This window comes from Aquarana catesbeiana, linkage group LG09 (genome assembly GCF_042186555.1).
Source record: "Aquarana catesbeiana isolate 2022-GZ linkage group LG09, ASM4218655v1, whole genome shotgun sequence".
Lineage (NCBI taxonomy): Eukaryota > Metazoa > Chordata > Amphibia > Anura > Ranidae > Aquarana > Aquarana catesbeiana.
Genome location: NC_133332.1, coordinates 244,142,028 through 244,168,622, shown reverse-complemented (window position 1 = coordinate 244,168,622; position 26,595 = coordinate 244,142,028). Strand labels below are relative to the sequence as shown.

At 44.9% G+C, this 26,595-nt stretch overlaps 1 protein-coding gene across 3 annotated transcripts in view; it reads left to right on the top strand.

Annotated features, from left to right (window-relative positions):
- The window catches only part of ODF2 (outer dense fiber of sperm tails 2), a 95,691-nt gene that overhangs the window by 23,582 nt on the left and 45,514 nt on the right, over positions 1–26,595 (top strand). For all 3 annotated transcript variants that reach the window (XM_073600075.1, XM_073600072.1, XM_073600074.1), the window contains exons 4-10: positions 3,084–3,254; positions 3,338–3,525; positions 6,218–6,347; positions 6,430–6,561; positions 7,236–7,310; positions 21,602–21,673; positions 21,758–21,874. In XM_073600075.1, coding sequence (XP_073456176.1) covers positions 3,084–3,254; positions 3,338–3,525; positions 6,218–6,347; positions 6,430–6,561; positions 7,236–7,310; positions 21,602–21,673; positions 21,758–21,874 — 885 coding nt within the window. The remainder of the gene's footprint in view (positions 1–3,083; positions 3,255–3,337; positions 3,526–6,217; positions 6,348–6,429; positions 6,562–7,235; positions 7,311–21,601; positions 21,674–21,757; positions 21,875–26,595) is intronic.

Below are 26,595 nucleotides of genomic sequence, written 5' to 3'. Positions count from 1 at the left end.
TTTTAACTTGTAAGCAAGTGTCAGAAAAAGGTTTAGTCTTTAAGTGGTTAAACTGACCTCATTTACAGACCGAAGTTCTTCTTCCCTTTGATCTCTTAGCCCGGGTTCACACATATGCGAACACAGACATGGCATGTGATTCGCCAGTATTCTCACCCATGCGATCCGATTTCTGTACAAATCCACAGTTCGCACTGCAATCTGTGAACCGATCTGGGGGTGTCATTAACATTGTATTGACACCCGCAGCGGTTCGCAGAGGGCAGTGTGAACTGCCTGCGGGAGAAATGCAATGCGGGAACAGGCGCTGGATTCGCGCTGGTTCACGCATCGCTACAGTGTGAACCTAGCCTAAAAGATTCTTTGTATCTCCTCTCTATCTCTCCGCACTGAGGAATGTTGATAAACATTTGTCTGCTTTTTTTTTTTTGACAGCTCGGCTCTGCATAGAATCGTGGAAATGGCTGATTAGGATCGGGAGGGGGGTTGAATCGAGATCGCAATTTTTTTTTTAACGATTAATCGTGCAGCTCTAGCGCTAGGGGTTATAAAAAAAAAGTATCAAACTTAAATATAACCAATTAAAATTAAATTATACCTTCAAAATATAAGTAAAAAAATGTTTCCTAGAATGTGCATCCAACAATGTCATCCTGAATGCAGCTCTTATTAATCAAATCAAATGTGCATATGAAGAGCTTAGTCCAAAGTGCTCCACACACTCCATTTGGATGAGGCTTCCCACCTCCGCTCAGTGCTCCATGTGCTCACACACCCCATCCCCTTGTGTTATTATGACTCGCCAGATCCTTAGACCCTTCATGTAATGAGTCTAATAGCACTTATTGGGAGTCTGAGAGTTGGATAATGACAAGACCTCAGTTCATCTATCTTTCTCCACGGATCCTCATGAGTGGAAATGAACCAGAAATGACAAGCTCATAGTGCAATCTATTTTATTATAAAATGAATCCCCAGAAAGCATAAAAGATTTCCACTCACATATAGTTGTGCCCTTCGCCAGCACCAGCAGATTTTAGCAGTGTACTGTTATCGCACTGTTACCATTCATCCGACCAACAAGATGGCAGCTTGGCGTGGGTTTCACCACCCAAGCCTCCTGAACCGGAAGTGACGTCAGATGTTCTGTGTCCACTCCTCAACGCGTTTCACCACCCACAGCGGCATCAGGAAGCAGGGCCGTGGCCTGTCCAGGGCAATTTATGTGCTCACACCCTCCGGGACCATTACCATATATCCAATCATGGCCCCTGGTACAAAATCAATGTCCTACACTGCTGGAGCCCATTAGCGTCCATTAGTTAACCCCATTCACATAATGCAAGTAAATGGTACATAGGTTACAGTCCTTTTTATAAACAATGTCAAAAACTATTAAGTTTAAACATCCACCAACAATATTAAAAACAATCATTTTAATCAATTAATGAATAAATATAAATATATCTAAAAAATGAAAAAAATATATAGATAAAATAAATGCACCGTATATATAAGTATATATAAGTATATATATCTGTAAGCTCCCCTCCATTTATATAATCTATTATACAGCTCCATCTAGTGATCCTTTTGATAACTTAACCTCTATTTAATCTACCTAGTAAAAATTATTTTTAAAATGAATAATTTGCAATAAAACAATTTGTATTTAGCTCTATGTTGAGGCCTTGGAGAGCTAGGGTCCTCGTACCAAAAATCCACCTTGTTTCGTTCCTAGATTTCCTGTGTTAAATTCGCCCCCCTCTAATGCCCCTCTATTCTGTCTATACCATAAAATTTTAATCCCCTGGGGTCTCTTTTGTGTGCCACCCTGAAATGGTTTGAAACACTCTGTTGCCTAAAACCTCTTTTTATAATATTTATGTGTTCTCCCATCCTCATGTTTGAGTTTACGGGTGGTCCTTTCTACATATTGATACCCGCATTCACATTTTAGCACATAAATTACATTTGTAGTGTTGCAGGTAATGAATTTCCTAATCTCATACTCCCGTCCCGTCTGATTGGATCAAAATTTTCTTATTCTTTTGTTTTTTATGGAAACTGACTTGCGTGCAGAGCATCATCTACACCCAAAAAACCTTTCTCATCCAGAAAGGTAACATTTCTCTTCGGTGGGTCAGGTATATTGTGTACCAACTTTAACCTGAGATTCAGGGCTCTCCGATAAATCGTGGTCTCCTTGGTAAGACCTTCCCCAGTGTGGGGTCCCTTTGGCAATATGGACCAATTGTTTTTTTCTAGCTCCTTCAACTGATGGTTAAAACCTGTAATAGAAGCCCATTCTTGATTTTCCCCTTCCCTTTGTCTACTCACTAATAATAGATCTCTAGCTATAAATCAAACATGTTCCTAAATCTCATTCAACTTATTTAACTGGTACCCTTTGTCTAACAATCTTTGGATGAGGATATTAGTCTGTTCCAAATAATCTATAACAAAATTCCCTATATTGTTTGAATCCTGGGAATGGTCATTTTGAAATGATGCCTATACCCTTATATACGGGGAGATGATTCCAAAAATATACCATACAGAAACGCCACAAAGGAAAATACACCTACCAATTCAAAAGAAAATTGTAAGTTTATTGGCCATTCATATATCAAAAATGTATATATGTGGCAAAGCTCAAACCCCACACCCCCAATTTGGGTGTATCCCCACCACAACCCAGGCCACCCCAGGGACCTCCCTCCTCCCCACCACACACCCAGACACCCACCCCATGCAGATATGAATGTCCAATAAACTTGCAATTTTCTTTTGAATTGGAAGCCTTTGTAGGTGCATTTTCCTTTGTGGTGTTTGTGTATGTTCCAAATAATCTGCCACTCTGTCACAGTTCCTCCTTATTCTAATAAATTGCCCCTTAGGGATCACATTTTTCTACTTGGGGTGATGGCAACTGACCAGTCTGACTTGCCTGAGCTTCTATCTAATGCACACCGTGAGAAGCGGTGGGGAGAAGCTTGGAGTGAAAACTTTAACAATGTTTTTTTATACTTTAACAATGTTTTTTATAATCCAAAACAATGCTTCTTAATTTTCTTTAATAGGGTTCCACTCATCGCTTGGATATAACACCTCCAGATATGGAGAAGATGATGTGTGCATTACGCATGAGTGACCTCTCCACAGATGAGGAGGAGGTTGTACGCAGCAAGATTAACTCCTATGAAAAGAAGATCGACAGCTTGATGTGTGAAGTTGGGACGCTGAAGAATGAGGTGAGGGGGCTGACTAGTTCTCTTATCTATTGTAGCAGTAACAAAAGTAAAGACAGGGGGAATAAACTTGTCTGTTAAACCAGGTGGAGCTAAAGAAGAGGGACCATTCCATAGAGCGTTTTGAAGCACAGCTGGAAGCCTCCAAGCGATTGCTGAATGCCAAGAATGAAGAACTCCACGAGGTATCGCAAGAACTGGCCGAGACAGAGAATGAAAACACTCGTCTGAAGAGAAGCATTGATCGCATCAAGGAGGAAACAGATCTAAGTTTGTAGGTGTCCACATTGCTGGGAGTTCTTCAGTAGTAGACAAAAGCACTTTTTTTCCCCACCCAAGCTGCTTTATATTCTCCTCTGCTTGTGTTAGTCCTTAGTTGTACTTTGTTCTGGAACAAGTGTTTTTGTGATTAGAGAGTCTCACAGCACTTTAGGAAAGAAGGCACAATGCTGGGTTGAGATTATTATACAGTGGGGAAAATAAATATTTGATCCCACGCAGATTATGTAAGTTTGCCCACTTACAAAGAAATTAAAGGTCTATAATTTTTATCATAGGTGTATTTTAAACGATAGAGACAGAATATCAACCAAAAATCCCCAAAAAACACATGATACAAATGTTAAAAATTGATTTGCAGTTCAGTGAGTAAAATAAGTATTTGAACCCCTACCAACCACAATATTTCTGGCTCCCACAGACTGGCTACAGTATGTGGTACACAGATTAGTCCTGTCAATTTTATAAGGTGCTCCTAATGACAACTCGTTATGTTTTATGAAAGACACCTGTCCACGGAATCTCTTTCTTCCATTCAAAACTCACCATCATGGGCAAAACCGAAGAGCTGTCAACAGACATCAGGGACAAGATTGTAGGGCTGGAATGGGCTACAAGACCATCATCCAGAAGCTTGGTGAGAGGGAGACAACTGTTGGAACGATTATTTGCAAATAAAAGAAATACAAAATTATCATCAATCGCCCTCAGCCTGGAGCTCCATGCAAGATTTTGCCTCATGGGGTAAAGAATGATCATGAGAAAAATGTTGGAACAGCCCAGAACTACACGGGAGGAGCTTGTGAATGATCTCAAGGCAGTTGGGACCACAGTCACCAAGCAAACCATTGGTAACATAATATGCCGCCATGGACTGAAATCCTGCAGCGGCCGCAAGGTCCCCCTCCTCAAGAAGGCACATATACAGGACCGACTGAAGTTTGCCAATGAACAGCTAAATGATTCAGAGAAGGATTGGGAGAAAGTGCTGTGTTTAGATGAGACCAAAATTGTGCTCTTTGACATTAACTTGACTTACTGTGTTTGGAGGAAGAAAAATGCTGATTATGACCCGAAGAACACCATCTCTACAGTCAAGAAAGGAGGTGGAAACGTTATGCTTTGGGGTTGTTTCTCTGCTAAAGGTACCGGCCGATTTAGCGCATTGAGGGGCCAATAGACGGGGCCATGTATTGTAAAATCTTGGATGAGAATCTTCTTCCCTCAGCCAGAACACTGAAGATGGGTTGTGGATGGGTCTTCCAGCATGACAATGACCCAAAACATACAAGGCAACAAAGGAGTGGCTCAAGAAGACGCACATTAAGATCATGGAGTGGCCTAGCCAGTCTCCCGACCTTAATCTTATAGAAAATGTATGGAGGGAGTTGAAACTTCGAGCTGCCAAGCGACAGCCAAAAAAACCTATATATGTCTATTATGATGTATGCCTACTATTATGTATGTATGTTCAAATTCACGCTCTGCTGGGTGTTTTATACTAATAAACACATCCGTACTACATTGTCTTATCCCTGGGTCCTCTCATGCATTTCTCATTTAAAGTCCCAAACCCTGTCTTTCGATTTAAATAATAGGGATGGAGATTATGCTTTCATAAATCTCATTTAAAGTCCCGCAACCCCTTTTCAATGTCAAAACATACAAGGCAACAAAGGAGTGGCTCAAGAAGATGCACATTAAGATCATGGAGTGGCCTAGCCAGTCTCCCGACCTTAACCTTATAGAAAATGTATGGAAGGAGCTGAAACTTCGAGCTGCCAAGCGACAGCCAAAAAAACCTTAAAGGGGTTGTAAACCCTCATGGTTTTTCACCTTAATGCATTCTATGCATTAAGGTGAAAAAACCTTCTGTCATGCTACAGCCCCCCAGTGCCCCCATTTTACTCACCTGAACCCTCTCTTTTTCTCCCCGGGTCCTGATCGGATAGATTGATAGCAGCGCAGCCATTGGCTCCCGATGATGTCAATCAAATCCAGTGAAGCGGGGGCGGGGTCCAGTCCTGCTTTCTGTGTCAAACGCAGAAGCAGGATTCGGGAACGTGCCCACCCGGTTGTCCCGAAGGAGAGTGCTTCTCTGACGGGGCACTGATATTTAGATCCGTCTATGGGCAAGTTGGTTGCACTGATGTCATTCTAATCAACTGACTTCAGTACAACCAGCCTGTTTTTTTGTTTTTGTTTTGTGCATACGAACACTATCAGCAGGTATAGCTTCCAGCAGTGATCATTGTATTTTGATGGAGGGGAAACCTCCCTCTGTCAGAATAGCGCAGCGGGAGGGATTTCTCACATCAACACTGACTGTGTTGATGGGGGAATTGAGCAATTTTTGTTCTTTCAACCCTTTTGACTTGCCTTTAGCCTAGTACACACGGGCGATCAGCGCTCTCAGCCAATGCCTGCGAGCGTTGACTGGAGTGTTCTGGCAGGGGGGGCGTCCACATCAGAACACAATAGAACAGCAAGGAAGATTGCTGTACTAACATTGTATTGTTATAACAGCGGCTCCGACCTGAGCTGTCAGGTTTTTGTTCATTCAACCCGTTGGGTTGAACAAAAAAAAAATAGTGGTGTGTACCAGGCTTAACTTTCCTCTACTAATCTAGTGGACAGCTTTTACAATTGACTAAAGATTGTATAATTTGATATACATTGCATTTTAGGAGGCATAAACAGCTGCTGCAGCAAGAACAGTCTCATCTGCTTGCCAAGCTGGTGGAAGCGGAAATGGATGGGGCAGAGGCAGTAAGACAAGTGAACTCCCTGCAGGACACTATCACTCAGATGAAGCAGGTCAGTGACTTGCATAATACTAGGCCTGAGTTTAGCTATTTTGTCTATTAGCTCCATCTGTGATCACTTCTGTCCTTTGCAGGAGAAGAGATTAAACACCACAGACATGAACCTCCTCACCCGGCAGAAGGAGATTTTATTGGAGAAGCTGAACACATTCGAGGAGACTAACAGGACCCTGAGGACTTTGCTCAGGGAGCAACACAGCAGAGAGGTGAGGTCTGACCTGATCAATGGAAACCTGTGGTGGAAAACATACGCTGGTTCCCATTGCTCCCAAATTCTTCACTGTAGTCAAATAGTACAGCTTGGTCACCAACCCCACCCTAGCCTGGCAGTTGGGCAATGAAGAAGTCATCAGAATAACTAACATTACTTATTGTGCGGACTATTACAGGAAGATAGTATGACAGATTCAGATACCAAAAATACAATATATAAAATAAACTTGCTGAATTCTAGGCAGATATAGAAACAACATTCATGGTAGCTATGTGTTTACTGGAAAATCAGTAAGTGCTTTTTCCATTGCACCTAATGGGGGAGATTTACTAAGACTGGAGCACTCAGAATCTGATGCAGCTGTGCATGGTAGCCAATCAGCTTCTAACTTCAGCTTGTTCAATAAAGCTTTGGCAATAAAACCTGCAAGGTGATTTTTTATCTGTGCACCAGATTTTGCACCCTCCAGTTTTTTAGTAAATCAACCCCAATGCGTCTGAATTTGTTTTTATATCAGGCTTCATAACCCTCTGCTTAGTAGTGCATAACCTGGGTCAGGCAATGTCAGAACTAGGAGACAATTAAGGTTGGCTGACTGAGTTCAGTCTTTATTTCAATGGAAATAATTTATTCAGTATTATTCCCTAGTCTTCTTTTATTTTACAGACAGAAACCCACCGGCTGTTGGAGCAGAAAGAGCTTTTACTGAAGAAGCTGTCTGATGCTGACACAGAGAGAGCTGTATGTGTGATGTGATGAAATGTGGTATTGATTTATAACCTTTTTTAAAAATATAAGTGTGGGCCCTATAAAGAGGGCCAACACTTAGCCATCTGCCTTTACCAAGACTCGTAGCTGCAGTTCCAGCTGTCTCCTTCTAGTAATGTCTGGTACTGTGGCTATTTCAGGTTGATTATTTGAGGAAACTTGTTCTGAGAATATATACAGAGTGCCCTTCCTAAACTCTCCTTTTGAAAACTCTGGTTGCTGGCTGTTTTGATAATCCAATGGCTTCAATGTTTTGAGTCACTGAACAAGTATGCAGATCAGGTGTTCTGACTTTTTTTTTTTTTTTATGCGTTCTTTATTTATGAGTTTTATCAGTACAAAGCAGAAGAAAGGAAACAAATGGAACATTCCTTTACATAGCAGCTTTGGGCTCACACAGGATGAATAGTATATGTTTCTAGAACAGTCTACGATATGGAAGTATACAGAGGAGCACAGAAAATGACCATGAGGCTGAATGGGGAGCAGACTTAAGCTCCAGGGGTACAGTAAGGCAAGCCATAGATGATTTGATCTATTTTTTTCCTGCAGCCACGGTCACAATCAATGTTAATTGAGAATCCCTTCCGCAGCACTATTGTGTTCTGCTGGTGGGGAGGGGAGGTCGACTGATGGATCAACCACCGTACACTCAGCCTTCCCATACATGGATCGAAATCTCGGCTAGTCCCTGCTGAACCAGCCAAGACTCGATTCATTCATGGCCAGCTCAAGAGACCAACAGGCATTAGTGGAGGTCCAGAAGCCCCTGTCTAGGGGAAATTACACTTTACTGACCAGTAAAACTAGTAATGTAGTGCCTATGAGGACTTACTAAACAATATGATGTAATGGCAATAAAAAATATTTCTTGGCCTTATTAATATAGATGTAATACTCTTAACCAAGGTACCCGCCAATTGCTTGAATCCGATCTTACATCACCTAGACTCAAAAGATCAAACATGTTTTGTCCCTCTTCGGCAGGCCACTGACAATATACGCCGTGTGCTTCTTCTTACCCACCTAGCTCACCATTGAACTATACCCTTTATATTACTGTCCTTGGACATCCAGAAGGTGTTTGATACTTTATCATGGGAATATCTGAAAGAAGTCCTCCGTTATAGGGGTGTGGGTGATCCTTTCTTATGTTGGGTCGAGAAACTGTATTCCCAGCCGACAGCTTCCATTAAATATATCGGGTACGAATCCTCAATTTCCTATTCTACGTGGTATGCGCCAAGGCTGCCCTTTGTCCCCACTCCTCTTTATAATAGCCCTCGAGCCACTTACGGAACATATCCACTTGAATCCCGATATTCGAGGTGTGGAATTGGCTGGAATGCATCATAAACTGGCGCTATTTGCCGATGACGTCTTAATGTATATCACGTCACCTCACACCAGTCTTCCTAATTTATTTTCTCTCTTGCACAGTTTTGCCTCCCTATTGACACTTCAAGTTAATCAGACTAAATTGCGTGCTTTAAATGTTTCATTACCGGACTCGGCTCAGCGTGCTTTAACAATGAACTTCCCATTTCATTGGTCACCCTCCATTCCTTACCTGGGGATCACTATACAAGGCTAATTATCCCTCCCTTATCAGATCACTTACCCATCTGCTGGAATCGTGGGATAAATCTATGATCTCTTGGATGGGCCGCATCAACGCAATAAAGATGACCTTCCTCCCAAAACCTCTGTACGCTTTTTGAGTTCTGCCGGTTTCAATCCTCCCACATATATTGTGTTCCTTGCAAGTGGGACACTTTAATTTATCTGGGGATCAACCAGGCCAAGTTTGAATCAGGTGGTGTTTTACAAACTGAAGTGTGCAGGGGGTTTGGGAGTTCTAAACCTGTTGTACTATTATAAAGAGGCGCAAATTGCACCCTTGATACAGCTATATGCTAGAGGGTCTGCTCTGGTGGACATATATTGACTTAATGGATGTGGACCCAGTCCCACTATCATTACTTCTGTGGCTGCCTGCCGAACTTTGCTCTAGGCCTCTAAACCCTATCTTGTCCCACTCACTCATGATATGGGATTCGGTTAAATATTTTGCCAGACTTCTTTCACCTCACTTACCTCTTCTGGAGGTTTTTAACTGTCCATGGTTTCCTCCAGGGTTGAATGACCCCCATAGCTTCCATTGGTGGCGCTCCAAGGGCCTGACAACGGTCCGCTCCTTTCTTACAACTAGGGGGGTATACACTTTTCAGCAGATTCAGGAAACTTTTGAAGCTCCTGATCGAGTGAGATACCGCTGTATCCAAATTCGACACTTTTTAGACACCCTGGTTAGAAATTATGATTGTTCTCCACTGCATTCGAAACCAGATGCCGTACCCATCTAGTTACTCAAGGCCTAGTCTCATTACTCTACTCCTCCCTTCTAGGAGCATCCAACACTCCAGCCCCTTTCTACTGTGCACGATGGGAGGCAGATTTAGGTGCCCTTCAATCCCCAGAGGATTGGTCTAAGATGTTGGAGGCTCTTTTTCATTCTTCCCGAAACGTCACAGCATTAGAGAATTTGTTCAAAGTCATGTCTAGATGGTACTACACTCCAGAGAGAATTGCAAAAATAGGATTTTTTAAAACAGCTTACCTGTAAAATCCTTTTCTTTCGAAGGACATCACGGGACACAGAGCCACAGTAATTACTGATGGGTTATATAGGTATCACTGGTGATTGGACACTGGCACACCCTATCAGGAAGTTCAACCCCCTATATAATCCCTCCCCCTTGCAGGGATACCTCAGTTTTGTAGCCAAGCAATATAGTGTATTAGAAGAGGGGTGGGACCTCTGTGTCCCGTGATGTCCTTCGAAAGAAAAGGATTTTACAGGTAAGCTGTTTTAAAAAATCCTATTTTCTTTCTCGAACATCACGGGACACCGAGCCACAGTAATTACTGATGGGATGTCCCAGAGCAATGCTACCTGAGGGGGGGGGAACCACGACCAAGTAGGGTGCAATCAGACCTGAGGACCCTGTACTGCTGCCTGCAGCACACTACGCCCAAAGGCGATATCCTCATGCCTTCTCACATCCACCTGATAGAATCTGGTGAATGTATGAACTGAAGACCAGGTTGCGGCCTTGCAGATTTGAGCCATAGAGGCCCGGTGATGCACTGCCCAAGAAGCACCAATAGCCCTTGTGGAATGTGCCCTGATCTGAAACGGAGGAATCTTCTGTTTCAAACCGTAAGCTTGAATGATCAACTGTCGAATCCATTTAGAAATGGTAGCTTTTGACGCTGCCTGTCCTCTATTGGGACCCTCTGGCAGCACAAACAAAACATCCGTCTTGCGGATCTGAGTAGTTGCCCCTAGATAGGCCTTAACTGCTCTTACTACATCCAACGAATGTAGAGATCTCTCTTCCGGAGAACAGGGATCTGGAAAAAAGGAAGGTAGAACAATGTCTTGGTTTAAATGAAAATCAGAAACCACCTTCGGTAAAAAACTAGGATGAGGGCGTAGTACCACTCTATCCTTGTGTATAATCAAATAAGGCTCCTTACAGGAAAGAGCTGCTAATTCTGATACTCTTCTAGCAGAAGAGATGGCCACCAGAAAAATTAATTTCCTTGTCAACAAGACCAAAGGAATCTGACTTATTGGTTCAAAAGGCCGTTTCTGTAACACAGCCAGGACCAAATTCAAGTCCCAGGGGTTTAGGGGCGCTTTAACCGGAGGATTAAGACGCATCACCCCCTGCATAAAGTTTCGGACCAAAGAATGCGAAGCAAGTGGCCGCTGAAATAATACTGATAAAGCAGAGACCTGGCCCTTGATGGTACTCAAGGCCAGCTTCATCTCTAATCCCATCTGTAGAAAATCAAGGATTCTACCTATGACATATTTCCTGGGATGCCAACCTCTGGATTCACACCAGGTTATATAAGCTTTCCAGACTCTATGATAAATCATCCTGGAAGCTGGCTTCCTTGCATTAATCAAGGTAGATATGACAGGACCTGAGAGCCCACGACTCTTCAGAACGTGGGTCTCAATAGCCAAACCGTCAAATTTATCGTTTGTAAGGCAGGATGGAACACTGGACCTTGAGATAACAGGTCTGGGCGTTCCGGTAGTGTCCACGGGGAACCTACCGTCATCCTTACTATTTCTGCATACCAAGTCCTTCTGGGCCAAGCGGGGGCCACCAGAAGTACCGACTTCCTTTCCTGCCTGATCCTGCGAAGGAGTCGTGGTAGTAGCAGAATAGGCGGGAATGCGTAAATCAGTGAGAACCGATGCCACGGAATCACCAACGCATCCGTCCCGCATGCAAGAGGATCTTTTGTCCTTGCCACAAATCTGTCTATCTTTTTGTTGAATCGGGATGCAAAGAGATCTACATCTGGAACCCCCCATCTTTGGCATATGGCCCAAAAGACGTCGGGATGCAGAGACCATTCCCCTGGAAGTAACTGCTGGCGACTTAGATAGTCCACCTGCCAATTCTCTATTCCCGGGATGAAAACTGCCGATATGCATGGCACATGCATCTCTGCCCAGACTAAGATCTGGTTCACCTCTTTTTGAGCAGCTCGGCTCCGGGTGCCTCCCTGATGATTGACATAAGCCACTGCTGTGGCATTGTCGGACTGGATCCTGACCGGACAACCCTGTAGCCTGATAGTCCAGGCTTTTAGAGCTAGATGTATCGCCCGGATCTCCAGAATGTTGATGGGTAAGGTCCTCTCTGTCTTGGACCATACTCCTTGGACCGCAGCCTGTTCCAGAACTTCTCCCCAACCTGACAGACTGGCATCTGTTGTTACCACCGTCCAGGTAACCGGTAGAAAGGATTTCCCCTTCTGCAGGTTTTCGGGTATGAGCCACCAATTGAGGCTCTGACGCACCACATGCGACAGGTGCATCGGAAAGTCTAATGCCTGAACCTTCTTGTTCCAGGTCAACAGAATACTGTGTTGCAGCATTCTTGAGTGAAACTGAGCATAGGGAACTGCTTCGAATGAAGACACCATCTTCCCTAGTAGCCTCATACAAAGGCGGACTGAGGGACCCTTCTTGGTCCTTACTGTCAGAATCAGCTCTCTCAAAGCAGTGATCTTTGCCTGGGTAGAAATATTTTCTCCTGGCTTGTATGTATAATCAGACCTAAATATTCCAGTCTTCTTACTGGTTTTAGGAAAGACTTTTCTAAGTTGAGGATCCAACCCAGGTGTTCTAGATACCTAACCGTGGTCCTCAAGTTTCCATTCAAAGAGGCTACCGACCGGTCTATCAAGAGCAGGTCGTCTAGGTATGCTATGACCGCTATACCCTGAGCCCTTAATCTGGCCAGAGGAGGAGCCAAGATCTTTGTGAACACTCGAGGTGCAGTGGCTATCCCAAAGGGCAGAGCCATAAACTGGAAATGGCGCCCTCCTACCTCGAAGCGCAGAAACTTCTGATGAGCAGGAAAAATGGGCACATGCAGATATGCATCTCTGATGTCTATTGATGCCAGAAATTCTCCTCCCTGCAGGGTGGGAACTACTGTTCGAATTGATTCCATGCGGAAGGATTGAATCCTTAGGAATCGGTTCAGATCCCTTAAGTCCAAAATGGGCCTGACATCCCCATTTGGCTTTTGGACCGTAAAAAGGTTGGAATAGAAGCCCAATCCCTGGTCCTTTGCGGGAACTATCATAATGACCTCCTGCGACAAAAGTCGCTCTAACGCTAGAAGGAGCGACTGCTTCTTCTCTGGGTCTCTGGGAACATTTGATCTGAGGAACCGAGGAGAAGGGAATTCCTGAAACTCCAGCTTGTACCCTAAGGTTACCGTGGAGACTACCCATCTGTCCTGGAAGTCCTCCTGCCAGAGCTCTGAGAATTGTCGCAGTCTTCCCCCCACTCGAGTGAGCGGGGGCGCCCCCTCATGCAGAGGTCTTAGTGTTTTGCCTAGTAGGCTTCTTTCCCCAGGACTTCTTTTGTCCCTGGGGTTGACTCTTGTCTCTGGACCCCGATGGAGGCGGCCGTCGAGACTGCCTGGAGGCTGAAGCCCCCGGCGCTGGGGAAAGAGTCCGTTTGAAAGAGGGACGCTTACTCTTCTTCTTGACAGGTAAGAGAGTGCTTTTCCCACAAGAGATTCTCTTGATATAGTTATCCAAGTCCTCTCCAAACAACCTTGCACCACGAAATGGAAACCCAGCCAGTAGCTTCTTACATGGTGCTTCGGCTGACCAATTTTTCAACCATAGGATTCTACGTATATGCACCAACCCCAGTGAAAGACGGGAGGTTTGCACGATAGAATCTCTAATGGCGTCAACCACAAAGCATAAGGCCGCTGGAAGGTTAGCAAACCCCTGGGCCTGCTGTTCAGGTAATACTTTGATGACCTGCTTAACATGGTCTCTTAAGTATTGACAGACTCCAATCGCTGCTATTGCAGGTTGGGCCACTGATCCTGCTAAGGAGAAAACATCCTTCAATAGGGATTCCATCCTTTTATCTACAGGATCCCTGAGCATCTGAGCATTGTCTACAGGACAAGTCAGGCTATTATTTATTGAGGAAATGGCGGCATCAATAGCCGGAATTCCCCACATTTTAATAAACTTTTCTTCCATCGGATAAAGTGTTGAAAACTTTCTCGGCGGAAAAAAAAACGTTTGTCTGGGTGATCCCACTCAGAATAAATAAGCTTTTCAAGTAAAGTATGAACAGGAAAAGCATGTGCTGCTTGGAAAGGTTTCAGTGACCCCAAAGCAGAAGAGGATTCTTTAGCAGTTTCAGGTATGGGCAACTTAAATGTGGAGCGGACCAATCCAGTGAGGATCTGCACTAAGACTTTCTCCTCTTGGGAAGTCGCAGAGGGTCCCTCTCCACCTGAATCCTCCGAAGAGGAATCATCCATCCCATCCCGATCCTCTGAAAGGGATTCATCTCCTTTATCCCAGAGCTCCTCTGTCTGAGGGTCTTGGGGAACAGAGGAAAGCCTAGTGCGTTTTCTTCCACTGAGTGAAGACGTAATCACGGCCATTAATCTTTCCTCTAGACCATTAATGGTTGAGGAAAAAACCTCTTGTGTAATATATACAGGGGCTGAAGTGCCAGAAGCAGGTGTAGCCCCTGACCCCGATGGCTCTCCCTGGCTAGCCGTCCCTGGCCCATCTTTAGGGGGGAAGGATGCTGCCGACAGGGGGCCCTCAGAACCTGAACGAGATCCCCTAGTGTCTCTGGTTCCTGGGGTGCTTGAACCTCTTCTACCCATAGTGCAAAGCAACAAGGTGTGAGGTATACAAATGAACACTGTCCGCTGAGCGATGTAGTCTGGCTAAAAGCCTTGCTACCCAATGCTCAGTCTGGTGTTACTTCAGTAAATGCTGCCTAGGAGAATGCCTGTGTCCCACCTTACATGCGACCGTCAGCTCTGTGTCTCTCAGAAGGCTGAGTGCACCTGTACAGAGTGCCTTTAATAGCCTGCAGCTGGCCTGAGTGGGAGTCTAAACACTCTGTGCTGACATCCCGCCCCCTCCTCTACCGCCCCCCCCCTTGAGTTTTGAAAAAAACGAGCGCTTCCTGCACTGCCGACTCTCCTGTCATGCTCTGGAGAAAAGGCTGGGGATGGGGGGGGGGAAGGAGGGAGACTGGTAACAAGATTTGCCTGAACGGCTATCTTCAGAGATGGTGGCCATTAGGCCACAGAGCCCGGGTGGTATAACCACTTTCTAGACCCCTGTGGCCCCTCTCTAGCCTGGGGGGGAACATTCAAACATGAGAAATCCCCCCATCCACCTTACCTGCTTGCAGCCTGCTTGATACGCTGGGACATACACAGCGATTACAACACCTGAGACAGACATTCAGCATGTGTAGGTTTGTGCTCTTGGAAGCCCCCGGTGGTCACAATAGGCATAGCATGCATTTACCTTAAAGGAGAAAAGCCACTAGAACTCAAAAATTCTGTGGAATCTCCTCTTACCTTATCCAGCCGCAGGGTGCTGTTTACACAGACCCAATCTTCACCTCTCACGGTGGGCTCCGTTTGAAAAAACCGTCAGAGACTGGGGCCCCCATCAGTAGGGGGATCCAACAGTTCTGGGACCGTAAAGCACCTCACCAGAAATTAGGAAGTTTAAAGCCATTTTCTGATCTGCGGGGTCCAGCTCTCTAAAAAGAGAAGCATTACGGGTAAAACCTCGTTTCTTCGGACACGAGGCCCGGGTACCATTCAATTCGGCCATGAAAAGACACTTTGAATGGATCCGGTTCGCCTGGCTTGCCCCAGTATAGGATCTTAGGATATTCCCTTTGGAGCTCAGCACAGGACATCTTTACACGTCCATCACCTAAGACACTGGCGTAAAAACTGAGGTATCCCTGCAAGGGGGAGGGATTATATAGGGGGTTGAACTTCCTGATAGGGTGTGCCAGTGTCCAATCACCAGTGATACCTATATAACCCATCAATAATTACTGTGGCTCTGTGTCCCGTGATGTTTGAGAAAGAAATACCTTCCTACATACCCAGCGAGGTGTTTCAGGGGGTTGATTAGACCAGGGCAATATGAAGCACATATGGTGCAGTGTTAATTTTGGCAGCAAATTTCGATTTAGTTTTAGTCTTAGGACTAAAATGTCATATTAGTTTTAGTCCCATTTTAGTCTTCTGCAATTGTTTTAGTTTTAGTCGTATTTAGTCGACTAAATCTCCAGTACATTTTAGTCGACTAAAATGTCCTATGTTTTAGTCGACTAAAATCTCCAGTACATTTTAGTCAACTAAAACTCATTTTAGTCATCTAAAATCTAATGGGTGTAATTAAATTGTAATGCATTGGTTAACATTTCTCTACAATTTCCAAACTCATTATATACTGCTGGAGTGAAAAATCTCATATATTATTTAAGGTATTGAGGTATGAACATGCACTACAGACCAGTGTTAATTTTGGAGTCAAATTTCAGTTCAGCTTTAGTCTTAGTCTTTTGACTAAAATGCCATTTTAGTTTTAGTCGTATTTTAGTCATCAATTGTTTTAATTTTAGTCGTATTTTAGTCGACTAAAATAGTATTCATTTAGTCGACTAAAATGTTTTAGTCGACAAAATTAACACTGATATTGTGAGCATGCCCCAAAGTTAAAAGGCTGTGGATTCGGGTGCACGCTTTGGTCAATACGCTATTTCATTCTAATATACGTAAGGACCCCTGGGATGCTTTACTTTCTAATCCTATCCTGGAGTTAGCAAAACGAGAACGTATCTTGGCAACACATCTTTTTATGGCTACTAAACAAACCATTGCGAAGGCGTGGAAAACACCACTCTTCTTTTAGGAGGTGAAGCGACGGGTGCATGGTATGCTGACAAAGTAGAAGCTTACGGCAATACTCACGGGTACTAAGGACAAGTTTCTTCAGCCTTAGTTAAATCAGTTTCCAGCGATGAGCCCACGTTCCCGCTTTTTGGACCTATAGGAAATTGTGTCTAACCTGCCGGCGGTTGCCTTGGGTTCCCTGGAGAGGGGCTTCTCTTCTCTTTTCTTTCTCTTTCTTCTTTTTATTTTTTGACTATCTACCGTCAGATGCCAGTTGACTGAGCCTGTTAGCTGCTCTCTGGCCGTACTTCTGAGGGGAGAATTTTTCTGTTTCCTATTTGATGATATAGTTTATCGGTCTCTGAGTGGGGGTAAAGCCCCTTTGCACTTTAGGAGACTTACGAGATCTTCACTAATATGTTTTATTACTAGTTCATTATACGTCCCTGAGAGGTTCTATTTTATCCTATGCCTCAACATAGGTCAATCTCCGGTACTGCATATTATTTTTACAGGGTGATTCCTGTAATGCTATTGGCTTAGCACATTCTTTAAGCAGCAATTATTGAGTGCTGTATGATTCCCTATTACCCTATTCACATATAATACTATCAAGGCACTCTCACCTAGTCATTTTTGTCTCTTTTCGTTGTTACTGCCTATACCATGTTAGAGGCACACTAGTTTATTGTATATATGTTGCCATTCTTATACCATTCTCAGCTACTGGCCTAGGCGATTGTTCACTTTTTTGTGAGCTTGTCTTACTTTAATAATAAAAACATTGTGAAAGAAAAGTATTATTCGGTGTGGTGGGGAAAATCAAACGTAGAGTTCTGACATTTCTCAGGTTTCACAACTGGCATTTAAACTATCATAACCAGAGACAGCTTGACAACCACTCAATTTTTAGAAGGAGGCCAGCAGTGACAGCCTCTGTATATATCCCTCAGTACAGCTTCTCCTTAATAGATATTTAAAATATCATGATTGGTGCCTTGAATGGTTACCAGCTCATGCACTTCTGCCACACTGCATAGCTACTATCCTATTCACTCATTACTATGATTAGCCTTAAAGCGGGGGTCCACCTATCTATCTTTTTTTTTTTTTTTTTTTTTTTTTTTTTTTTAGTTCATTCACAAACTTTTCTTCTCAGCATTACATACTCACATATTGTGTGTAATATGTCCGCCTGTGTCAGATTTCGTCGGAAAGAATAACTTATATTATTCACTGCAGGCGGTTTCCATCTTCATTGTGGGCATTTGAAGCCCACAAGCATTTATTTCCTGGATGTGGTGAATGCTGTGCTCCCAGCATTCACTGCTCGTTCCCGCACATGCTCAGTGGCATCCTGGGAAGCCTGAGACTAGCTCCCAGGAGTCTGGGAGAGGCTAGAAACACGCCTACTCCCACGGGAGGAGAACCAGGAAGTGCAAAGAAGAATAGAAAAATAAAAGGTAATTACGACGATTTAAATTTTTTTAAACGGCATGTCAGCATCTAGGCAAGGAAGAGAATACATACAGATATTGTTCAAAATTTGGGTGGAACTCCGCTTTAAGCTGGCCATAGACAGTTCAAATCTTGGTCGGTTTTGCAGGTTCTGGCCAAGATTCGAACCATGTATGGGCAGGCTGATTGTACCCAAGTTGATTGATTAATCAACTTGGGTACAACCAGCATATTGGATTTTTCTACATACAGTTACTGCCAGCAGCTTTACCTGCTAGCAGTAACCATTGTATTCTGCTGGCTGGGAAAACTCCCCACAACACCCCCTGGTAGAATACAATAGCACAGCGGGAGGCATTTCCCATCAACACTGACTGTGTTGATGGGGGAATCAAGCAATTTTCTTTTCTTCCTCCTGTAGTGGAAGGAAAGAAAATCATTTCATCTATGGCCAGCCCTACTGGTCAATTGAAACATGTGGAATGCATTAAAGATCAACTGAACAAAATGTTAGTCACCAGTATGGTCTGTGACCTCCCTGCAGCTTCTCTTTTCCCTTTTACTGACTTGTTCTGCACTGCGTCTCTGTATGAAGGCAGCCATCTTGGTAGAGGCAGGGCTCTGGGGAACTGTGAACAGCGCAGTAGTGACATCACCAAATCTCCTGGGACTGGCAGGAAGCATGCTCTTAGAGCTTGCAATGCAGATAAACAAATATGAGTGTTTGTAAAATATGCCATGCATTTTTGGGGGGATTCTTTTTCACTTTTAATGCAAGCTGATTAGGGTTAGGTGAAGGTTGTAAAGTAACATTTCCGGATGTTCCTTATATCATAGCAATACTTCACTTTTTGATGTGCAAAATGCATATACTGGAATTAACCAATCACATCTTTGCTTTTTACAAAGCTGAAAACGGTCATAACAATATTGTTTGATTGGTGTCCATTATGGACTACTTAAAGCCCAATGCTGCAATTTTTTTTAATTAAAAGTCCCCTAGGAGGTAATAAAAACATAGATGCAGCTCTGGCTGCAATACTCACCTTCAGTCTGAAACTGTCTCTCGCAGTACTTCGCTGTTGCCAAAAGATGTCTTTAGCACCTGAGTGTCATGGAGGATATGCTGTGAAGGTGTTCTGTACCCAGCTTCTGGGGGGCAACAGTGTAATGATGGAGTGGGATGGCACTGTCTTCATCACGACGATGACTCTCACTTCACATCTGAGGACAGATAAACACCATGGGAAGATACAGGACTTCCAGAAAAGGAGAGTATAAAAAGCATAAAATATCCACAATACAAAGCAGAAAAAAGGAAACAAATGGAACAATCCATTACATAGAAGCTTAGGCATCACATAGGGGGGGTGAGGGGGTGCTCTGCAGAGGAAGAATAGAGCTAGGTTTCAGCTCTGCACATTGTCTCACGTCTTATCTAATAAACCCATTGCTAGGTACCTTTAAAATTTTAAGCTGGATATGTTGTTAGCGATGGCCACACACGTATTCATTTAGCCGTGAGTCTTTAATCCTTGCAACATTTAAAAGAGAAGTATGGCCAAAGCTATTTTGCCAATACTTCTGTTGTGTGTCAAAGGAGTCAACTGATAGTGGGCTGTAGCTGACGGGGCAGAGCTGCACCTGTCAGGGAAGAGGAGCCATATTGTTTGTTCCTACTGAGTAGGAAAAACGATATGTCTCCGCTCCTAGTCAGTCTCATCCCCATACAGTTGGAATACACAAATAACCCCTTGATCGGCCCCTAGTGTTAACCCCTTCCCTACCAGTGACATTCTCACAGTAATCAGTGCATTTTTATAGCCAATGGTCCCAAAAAAGTGTCAAAAGTCTCCGATCTGTATGTCGCAGTACCGCTAAAAATCACAGATCACCGCCATTACTAGTAAAAAAAAAATAATAATAATAATAAAATTGCCATAAATCTTTCCCATAGCTTGTGGACACTTTAACTTTTGTGCAAACCAATCAAAATATGCTTATTACGATTTTTTAAATTTATTTTTTTACCAAAAATATGTAGAAGACTATATATTGGCCTAAACTGATGAAGGAATTTTTTTTTAAAGCGGAGGTCTGTATACTGCAGCTGCTGACTTTTAATAATCGGACACTTACCTGTCCTGGAGTCCAGCGATGTCGGCACCGTAGCTGATGTTTCCTTTAGCTGTCAGGTGCTGCCTCCTCCATTGTGAGTAAGGGAACCCGGCAGTGTAGCCTTTCGACTTCACGCCGGGTACCCTACTGCGCATGTGCGAGGCTCCGCTCCTCTCTCCTACTGGCCCGGCGGCCCCAGCCGTGATGTCAATACCCGCAGCTGAGGCTCCTGGAAGTGGGGAAAGCATACCTGTGAAACACAGGTATGCTGTCCCCCCTCCCCCCCCTGAAAGAGGCCAAATGTGGCACCGGAGGAGGGGGGGGGGGGGGAGTACAATGAGCGGAAGTTCCACTTTTGGGTGGAACTCTACTTTAAAAAAAATTGGGGGGATAATATTTTATTTTTTTCAAAATTGTCGCTCTTTTTTTGTTTAAAGCGCAAAAAATAAAAACCGCAGGTGTGATCAAATACCACCAAAAGAAAGCTCTATTTGTGGGCAAAAAAGGACGCAAATTTTGTTCGGGCACAATCCCTGAATGACCGCACAATTGTCACTTAAAGCGGCGCCGTGCCAAATTGTAATAAGTGCTCTGGTCAGGAAGGGGGTAAAATCTTGCGGGGCTGAAGTGGTTAAAGGAGATTTAAACGCAGAAGGTTTTTCATCTTCATGCATTCTATGCATGAAGATAAAAAGCCTTCTGTGTGCAGCAGCCCCCCTAACACTTACCCGAGGTCCCTCTCTGTCCAGCGATGTCCATGTGTGTCTTAGCTGTCTGAGATTCTCTCTCCTGATTGGCTGAGACACAGCAGCGGTGCCATCGGCTGCCAGTGCTGTCAAAGCCAGCTAGCCAATCTGGAAAGAGAGGGGGCGAGGCTCTGTGTCTGAATGGACACACAGAGCTGTGACTCAGCTCGGGTGCCCCCATAGCAAGCTAATTGCTGTGGGGGCACTCGACAGGAGGGAGGAGCCAGGAGAGTGGAAGAGGGACCTGGGAAGAGGAGGATTTGGGCTGCTCTGTGCAAATCCACTGTAACAGAGCAGGTAAGTATAAACATCTTTGTTATTTTTATAGGAAAAAAAAACGAGACTTTATAATCACTTTAAATCATTCTGGCCCTGGTTTCCTCTGCGACTTGATAGCCTTTAGCCAATTGAAAGCACAAAATTTAACTCGTGAGATTTTTTTAGAATCTTAAATAAATAAAAAAAAAAAAAACAGTAACAATTTTAACCCATTCAATTTTAATAGGTTTGATGAAATTTTTATTCAACCAATTTTCTGATTTATCAGATTAGTACATATGAGACCTGCTTAGGATAAACCATAAACTTGCTTCTACACCTTCTACCTATGTTCTAATTCTTTATATTTTTGGTTACTTAGCATCTCCAACTGAGGCTTCATGAGCGAGACAAGGAGATTGAAGATCTGCGGGTTCAGCTGAAGACAGAAAAGGTGTGAAAAGCATTTTTTTTTCTTTTTTTTTTTTGCCAGTGTTTTTATAGTTTTTATTCTGTGATCATGTCTGTTCTTTCATAGGATCTAGCTAGAACATCGACTGAATATTCTAAGTCTTTAGAATCAACAAGAGCTCACTTACAAGGGCAACTGAGGAACAGAGAGGCTGAGAATAACCGCCTCTCCGTTCAACTCAGGGTAAGTGTAAATGGTTTCAGGCTAAATATTTAATGTATGTCTAGACAAAACATTTTTCTTAGTTTTGGATAGCGTGGAGAAGGGTTAAAACCCCTGTCAGATTTTTGCTGCTATCTGGGGCCCTGCTATAGAGATTTCTCTTCACTTCCTGTACTGCTGACCGCTCATCAGACTGATGCCTCTTCTTTCTTTGTCCAGTGAATGGCGGGGTGAGGGACATGACCTGTAAATGGTACTCAACAGCAGCAGACAAAAATCCGGTCTCCTGCACTCAAGGCTGGTGCAAGGATTTTTCACACCCTAGGCGAAATCTCATTTCTTTCTCGAACATCACGGGACACAGAGCCACAGTAATTACTGATGGGTTATATAGGTATCACTGGTGATTGGACACTGGCACACCCTATCAGGAAGTTCAACCCCCTATATAATCCCTCCCCCTTGCAGGGATACCTCAGTTTTTACGCCAGTGTCTTAGGTGATGGACGTGTAAAGATGTCCTGTGCTGAGCTCCAAAGGGAATATCCTAAGATCCTATACTGGGGCAAGCCAGGCGAACCGGATCCATTCAAAGTGTCTTTTCATGGCCGAATTGAATGGTACCCGGGCCTCGTGTCCGAAGAAACGAGGTTTTACCCGTAATGCTTCTCTTTTTAGAGAGCTGGACCCCGCAGATCAGAAAATGGCTTTAAACTTCCTAATTTCTGGCGAGGTGCTTTACGGTCCCAGAACTGTTGGATCCCCCTACTGATGGGGGCCCCAGTCTCTGACGGTTTTTTCAAACGGAGCCCACCGTGAGAGGTGAAGATTGGGTCTGTGTAAACAGCACCCTGCGGCTGGATAAGGTAAGAGGAGATTCCACAGAATTTTTGAGTTCTAGTGGCTTTTCTCCTTTAAGGTAAATGCATGCTATGCCTATTGTGACCACCGGGGGCTGCCAAGAGCACAAACCTACACATGCTGACTGACTGTCTCAGGTGTTCAGTGCTGATTATGTGCCAGCATCTCAAAGCAGGCTGCAAGCAGGTAAGGTGGAAAGGGGGATTTCTCATGTTTGAATGTTCCCCCCAGGCTAGAGAGGGGCCACAGGGGTCTAGAAAGTGGTTATACCACCCGGGCTCTGCAGCCTAATGGCCACCATCTCTGAAGATAGCCGTTCAGGCAGATCTTGTTACCAGTCTCCCTCCTCCCCCCCTCCATCCCCAGCCTTTTCTCCAGAAGCATGACAGGAGAGTCGGCAGTGGGGGAAGCGCTCGTTTTTTTCAAAACTCGAGGGGAGGGGGGCGGTAGAGGAGGGGGCGGGATGTCAGCACAGAGTGTTTAGACTCCCACTCAGGCCAGCTGCAGGCTATTAAAAGGCACTCTGTACAGGTGCACTCAGCCTTCTGAGAGACACAGAGCTGACGGTCGCATGTAAGGTGGGACACAGGCATTCTCCTAGGCAGCATTTACTGAAGTAACACCAGACTGAGCATTGGGTAGCAAGGCTTTTAGCCAGACTACATCGCTCAGCGGGCAGTGTTCATTTGTATACCTCACACCTTGTTGCTTTGCACTATGGGTAGAAGAGGTTCAAGCACCCCAGGAACCAGAGACACTAGGGGATCTCGTTCAGGTTCTGAGGGCCCCCTGTCGGCAGCATCCTCCCCCCCTAAAGATGGGCCAGGGACGGCTAGCCAGGGAGAGCCATCGGGGTCAGGGGCTACACCTGCTTCTGGCACTTCAGCCCCTGTATATATTACACAAGAGGTTTTTTCCTCAACCATTAATGGTCTAGAGGAAAGATTAATGGCCGTGATTACGTCTTCACTCAGTGGAAGAAAACGCACTAGGCTTTCCTCTGTTCCCCAAGACCCTCAGACAGAGGAGTTCTGGGATAAAGGAGATGAATCCCTTTCAGAGGATCGGGATGGGATGGATGATTCCTCTTCGGAGGATTCAGGTGGAGAGGGACCTTCTGCGACTTCCCAAGAGGAGAAAGTCTTAGTGCAGATCCTCACTGGATTGGTCCGCTCCACATTTAGGTTGCCCATACCTGAAACTGCTAAAGAATCCTCTTCTGCTTTGGGGTCACTGAAACCTTTCCAAGCAGCACATGCTTTTCCTGTTCATACTTTACTTGAAAAGCTTATTTATTCTGAGTGGGATCACCCAGACAAACGTTTTTTTCCTCCAAGAAAGTTTTCAACACTTTATCCGATGGAAGAAAAGTTTATTAAAATGTGGGGAATACCGGCTATTGATGCCGCCATTTCCTCCGTAAATAATAGCCTGACTTGTCCTGTAGACAATGCTCAGATGCTCAGGGATCCTGTAGATAAAAGGATGGAATCCCTATTGAAGGATGTTTTCTCCTTAGCAGGATCAGTGGCCCAACCTGCAGTAGCAGCGATTGGAGTCTGTCAATACTTAAGAGACCATGTTAAGCAGGTCATCAAAGTATTACCTGAACAGCAGGCCCAGGGGTTTGCTAACCTTCCAGCGGCCTTATGCTTTGTGGTTGACGCCATTAGAGATTCTATCGTGCAAACCTCCCGTCTTTCACTGGGGTTGGTGCATATACGTAGAATCCTATGGTTGAAAAATTGGTCAGCCGTAGCACCATGTAAGAAGCTACTGGCTGGGTTTCCATTTCGTGGTGCAAGGTTGTTTGGAGAGGACTTGGATAACTATATCAAGAGAATCTCTTGTGGGAAAAGCACTCTCTTACCTGTCAAGAAGAAGAGTAAGCGTCCCTCTTTCAAACGGACTCTTTCCCCAGCGCCGGGGGCTTCAGCCTCCAGACAGTCTCGACGGCCGCCTCCATCGGGGTCCAGAGACAAGAGTCAACCCCAGGGACAAAAGAAGTCCTGGGGAAAGAAGCCTACTAGGCAAAACACTAAGACCTCTGCATGAGGGGGCGCCCTCGCTCACTCGAGTGGGGGGAAGACTGCGACAGTTCTCAGAGCTCTGGCACGAGGACTTCCAGGACAGATGGGTAGTCTCCACGGTAACCTTAGGGTACAAGCTGGAGTTTCAGGAATTCCCTTCTCCTCGGTTCCTCAGATCAAATGTTCCCAGAGACCCAGAGAAGAAGCAGTCGCTCCTTCTAGCGTTAGAGCGACTTTTGTCGCAGGAGGTCATTATGATAGTTCCCGCAAAGGACCAGGGATTGGGCTTCTATTCCAACCTTTTTACGGTCCAAAAGCCAAATGGGGATGTCAGGCCCATTTTGGACTTAAGGGATCTGAACCGATTCCTAAGGATTCAATCCTTCCGCATGGAATCAATTCGAACAGTAGTTCCCACCCTGCAGGGAGGAGAATTTCTGGCATCAATAGACATCAGAGATGCATATCTGCATGTGCCCATTTTTCCTGCTCATCAGAAGTTTCTGCGCTTCGAGGTAGGAGGGCGCCATTTCCAGTTTGTGGCTCTGCCTTTTGGGATAGCCACTGCACCTCGAGTGTTCACAAAGATCTTGGCTCCTCCTCTGGCCAGATTAAGGGCTCAGGGTATAGCTGTCATAGCATACCTAGACGACCTGCTCTTGATAGACCGGTCGGTAGCCTCTTTGAATGGAAACTTGAGGACCACGGTCAGGTATCTAGAACACCTGGGTTGGATCCTCAACTTAGAAAAGTCTTTCCTAAAACCAGTAAGAAGACTGGAGTATTTAGGTCTGATTATAGATACAAGCCAGGAGAAAATATTTCTACCCCAGGCAAAGATCACTGCTTTGAGAGAGCTGATTCTGACAGTAAGGACCAAGAAGGGTCCCTCAGTCCACCTTTGTATGAGGCTACTAGGGAAGATGGTGTCTTCATTCGAAGCAGTTCCCTATGCTCAGTTTCACTCAAGAATGCTGCAACACAGTATTCTGTCGACCTGGAACAAGAAGGTTCAGGCATTAGACTTCCCGATGCACCTGTCGCATGCGGTGCGTCAGAGCCTCAATTGGTGGCTCATACCTGAAAACCTGCAGAAGGGGAAATCCTTTCTACCGGTTACCTGGACGGTGGTAACAACAGATGCCAGTCTGTCAGGTTGGGGAGCAGTTCTGGAACAGGCTGCGGTCCAAGGGGTATGGTCCAAGACAGAGAGGACCTTACCCATCAACATTCTGGAGATCCGGGCAATACATCTAGCTCTAAAAGCCTGGACTATCAGGCTACAGGGTTGTCCGGTCAGGATCCAGTCCGACAATGCCACAGCAGTGGCTTATGTCAATCATCAGGGAGGCACCCGGAGCCGAGCTGCTCAAAAAGAGGTGAACCAGATCTTAGTCCGGGCAGAGATGCATGTGCCATGCATATCGGCAGTTTTCATCCCGGGAATAGAAGATTGGCAGGCGGACTATCTAAGTCGCCAGCAGTTACTTCCAGGGGAATGGTCTCTGCATCCCGACGTCTTTTGGGCCATATGCCAAAGATGGGGGGTTCCAGATGTAGATCTCTTTGCATCCCGATTCAACAAAAAGATAGACAGATTTGTGGCAAGGACAAAAGATCCTCTTGCATGCGGGACGGATGCGTTGGTGATTCCGTGGCATCGGTTCTCACTGATTTACGCATTCCCGCTACTACCACGACTCCTTTCTGCTACTACCACGACTCCTTCGCAGGATCAGGCAGGAAAGGAAGTCGGTACTTCTGGTGGCCCCCGCTTGGCCCAGAAGGACTTGGTATGAAGAAATAGTAAGGATGACGGTAGGTTCCCCGTGGACACTACCGGAACGCCCA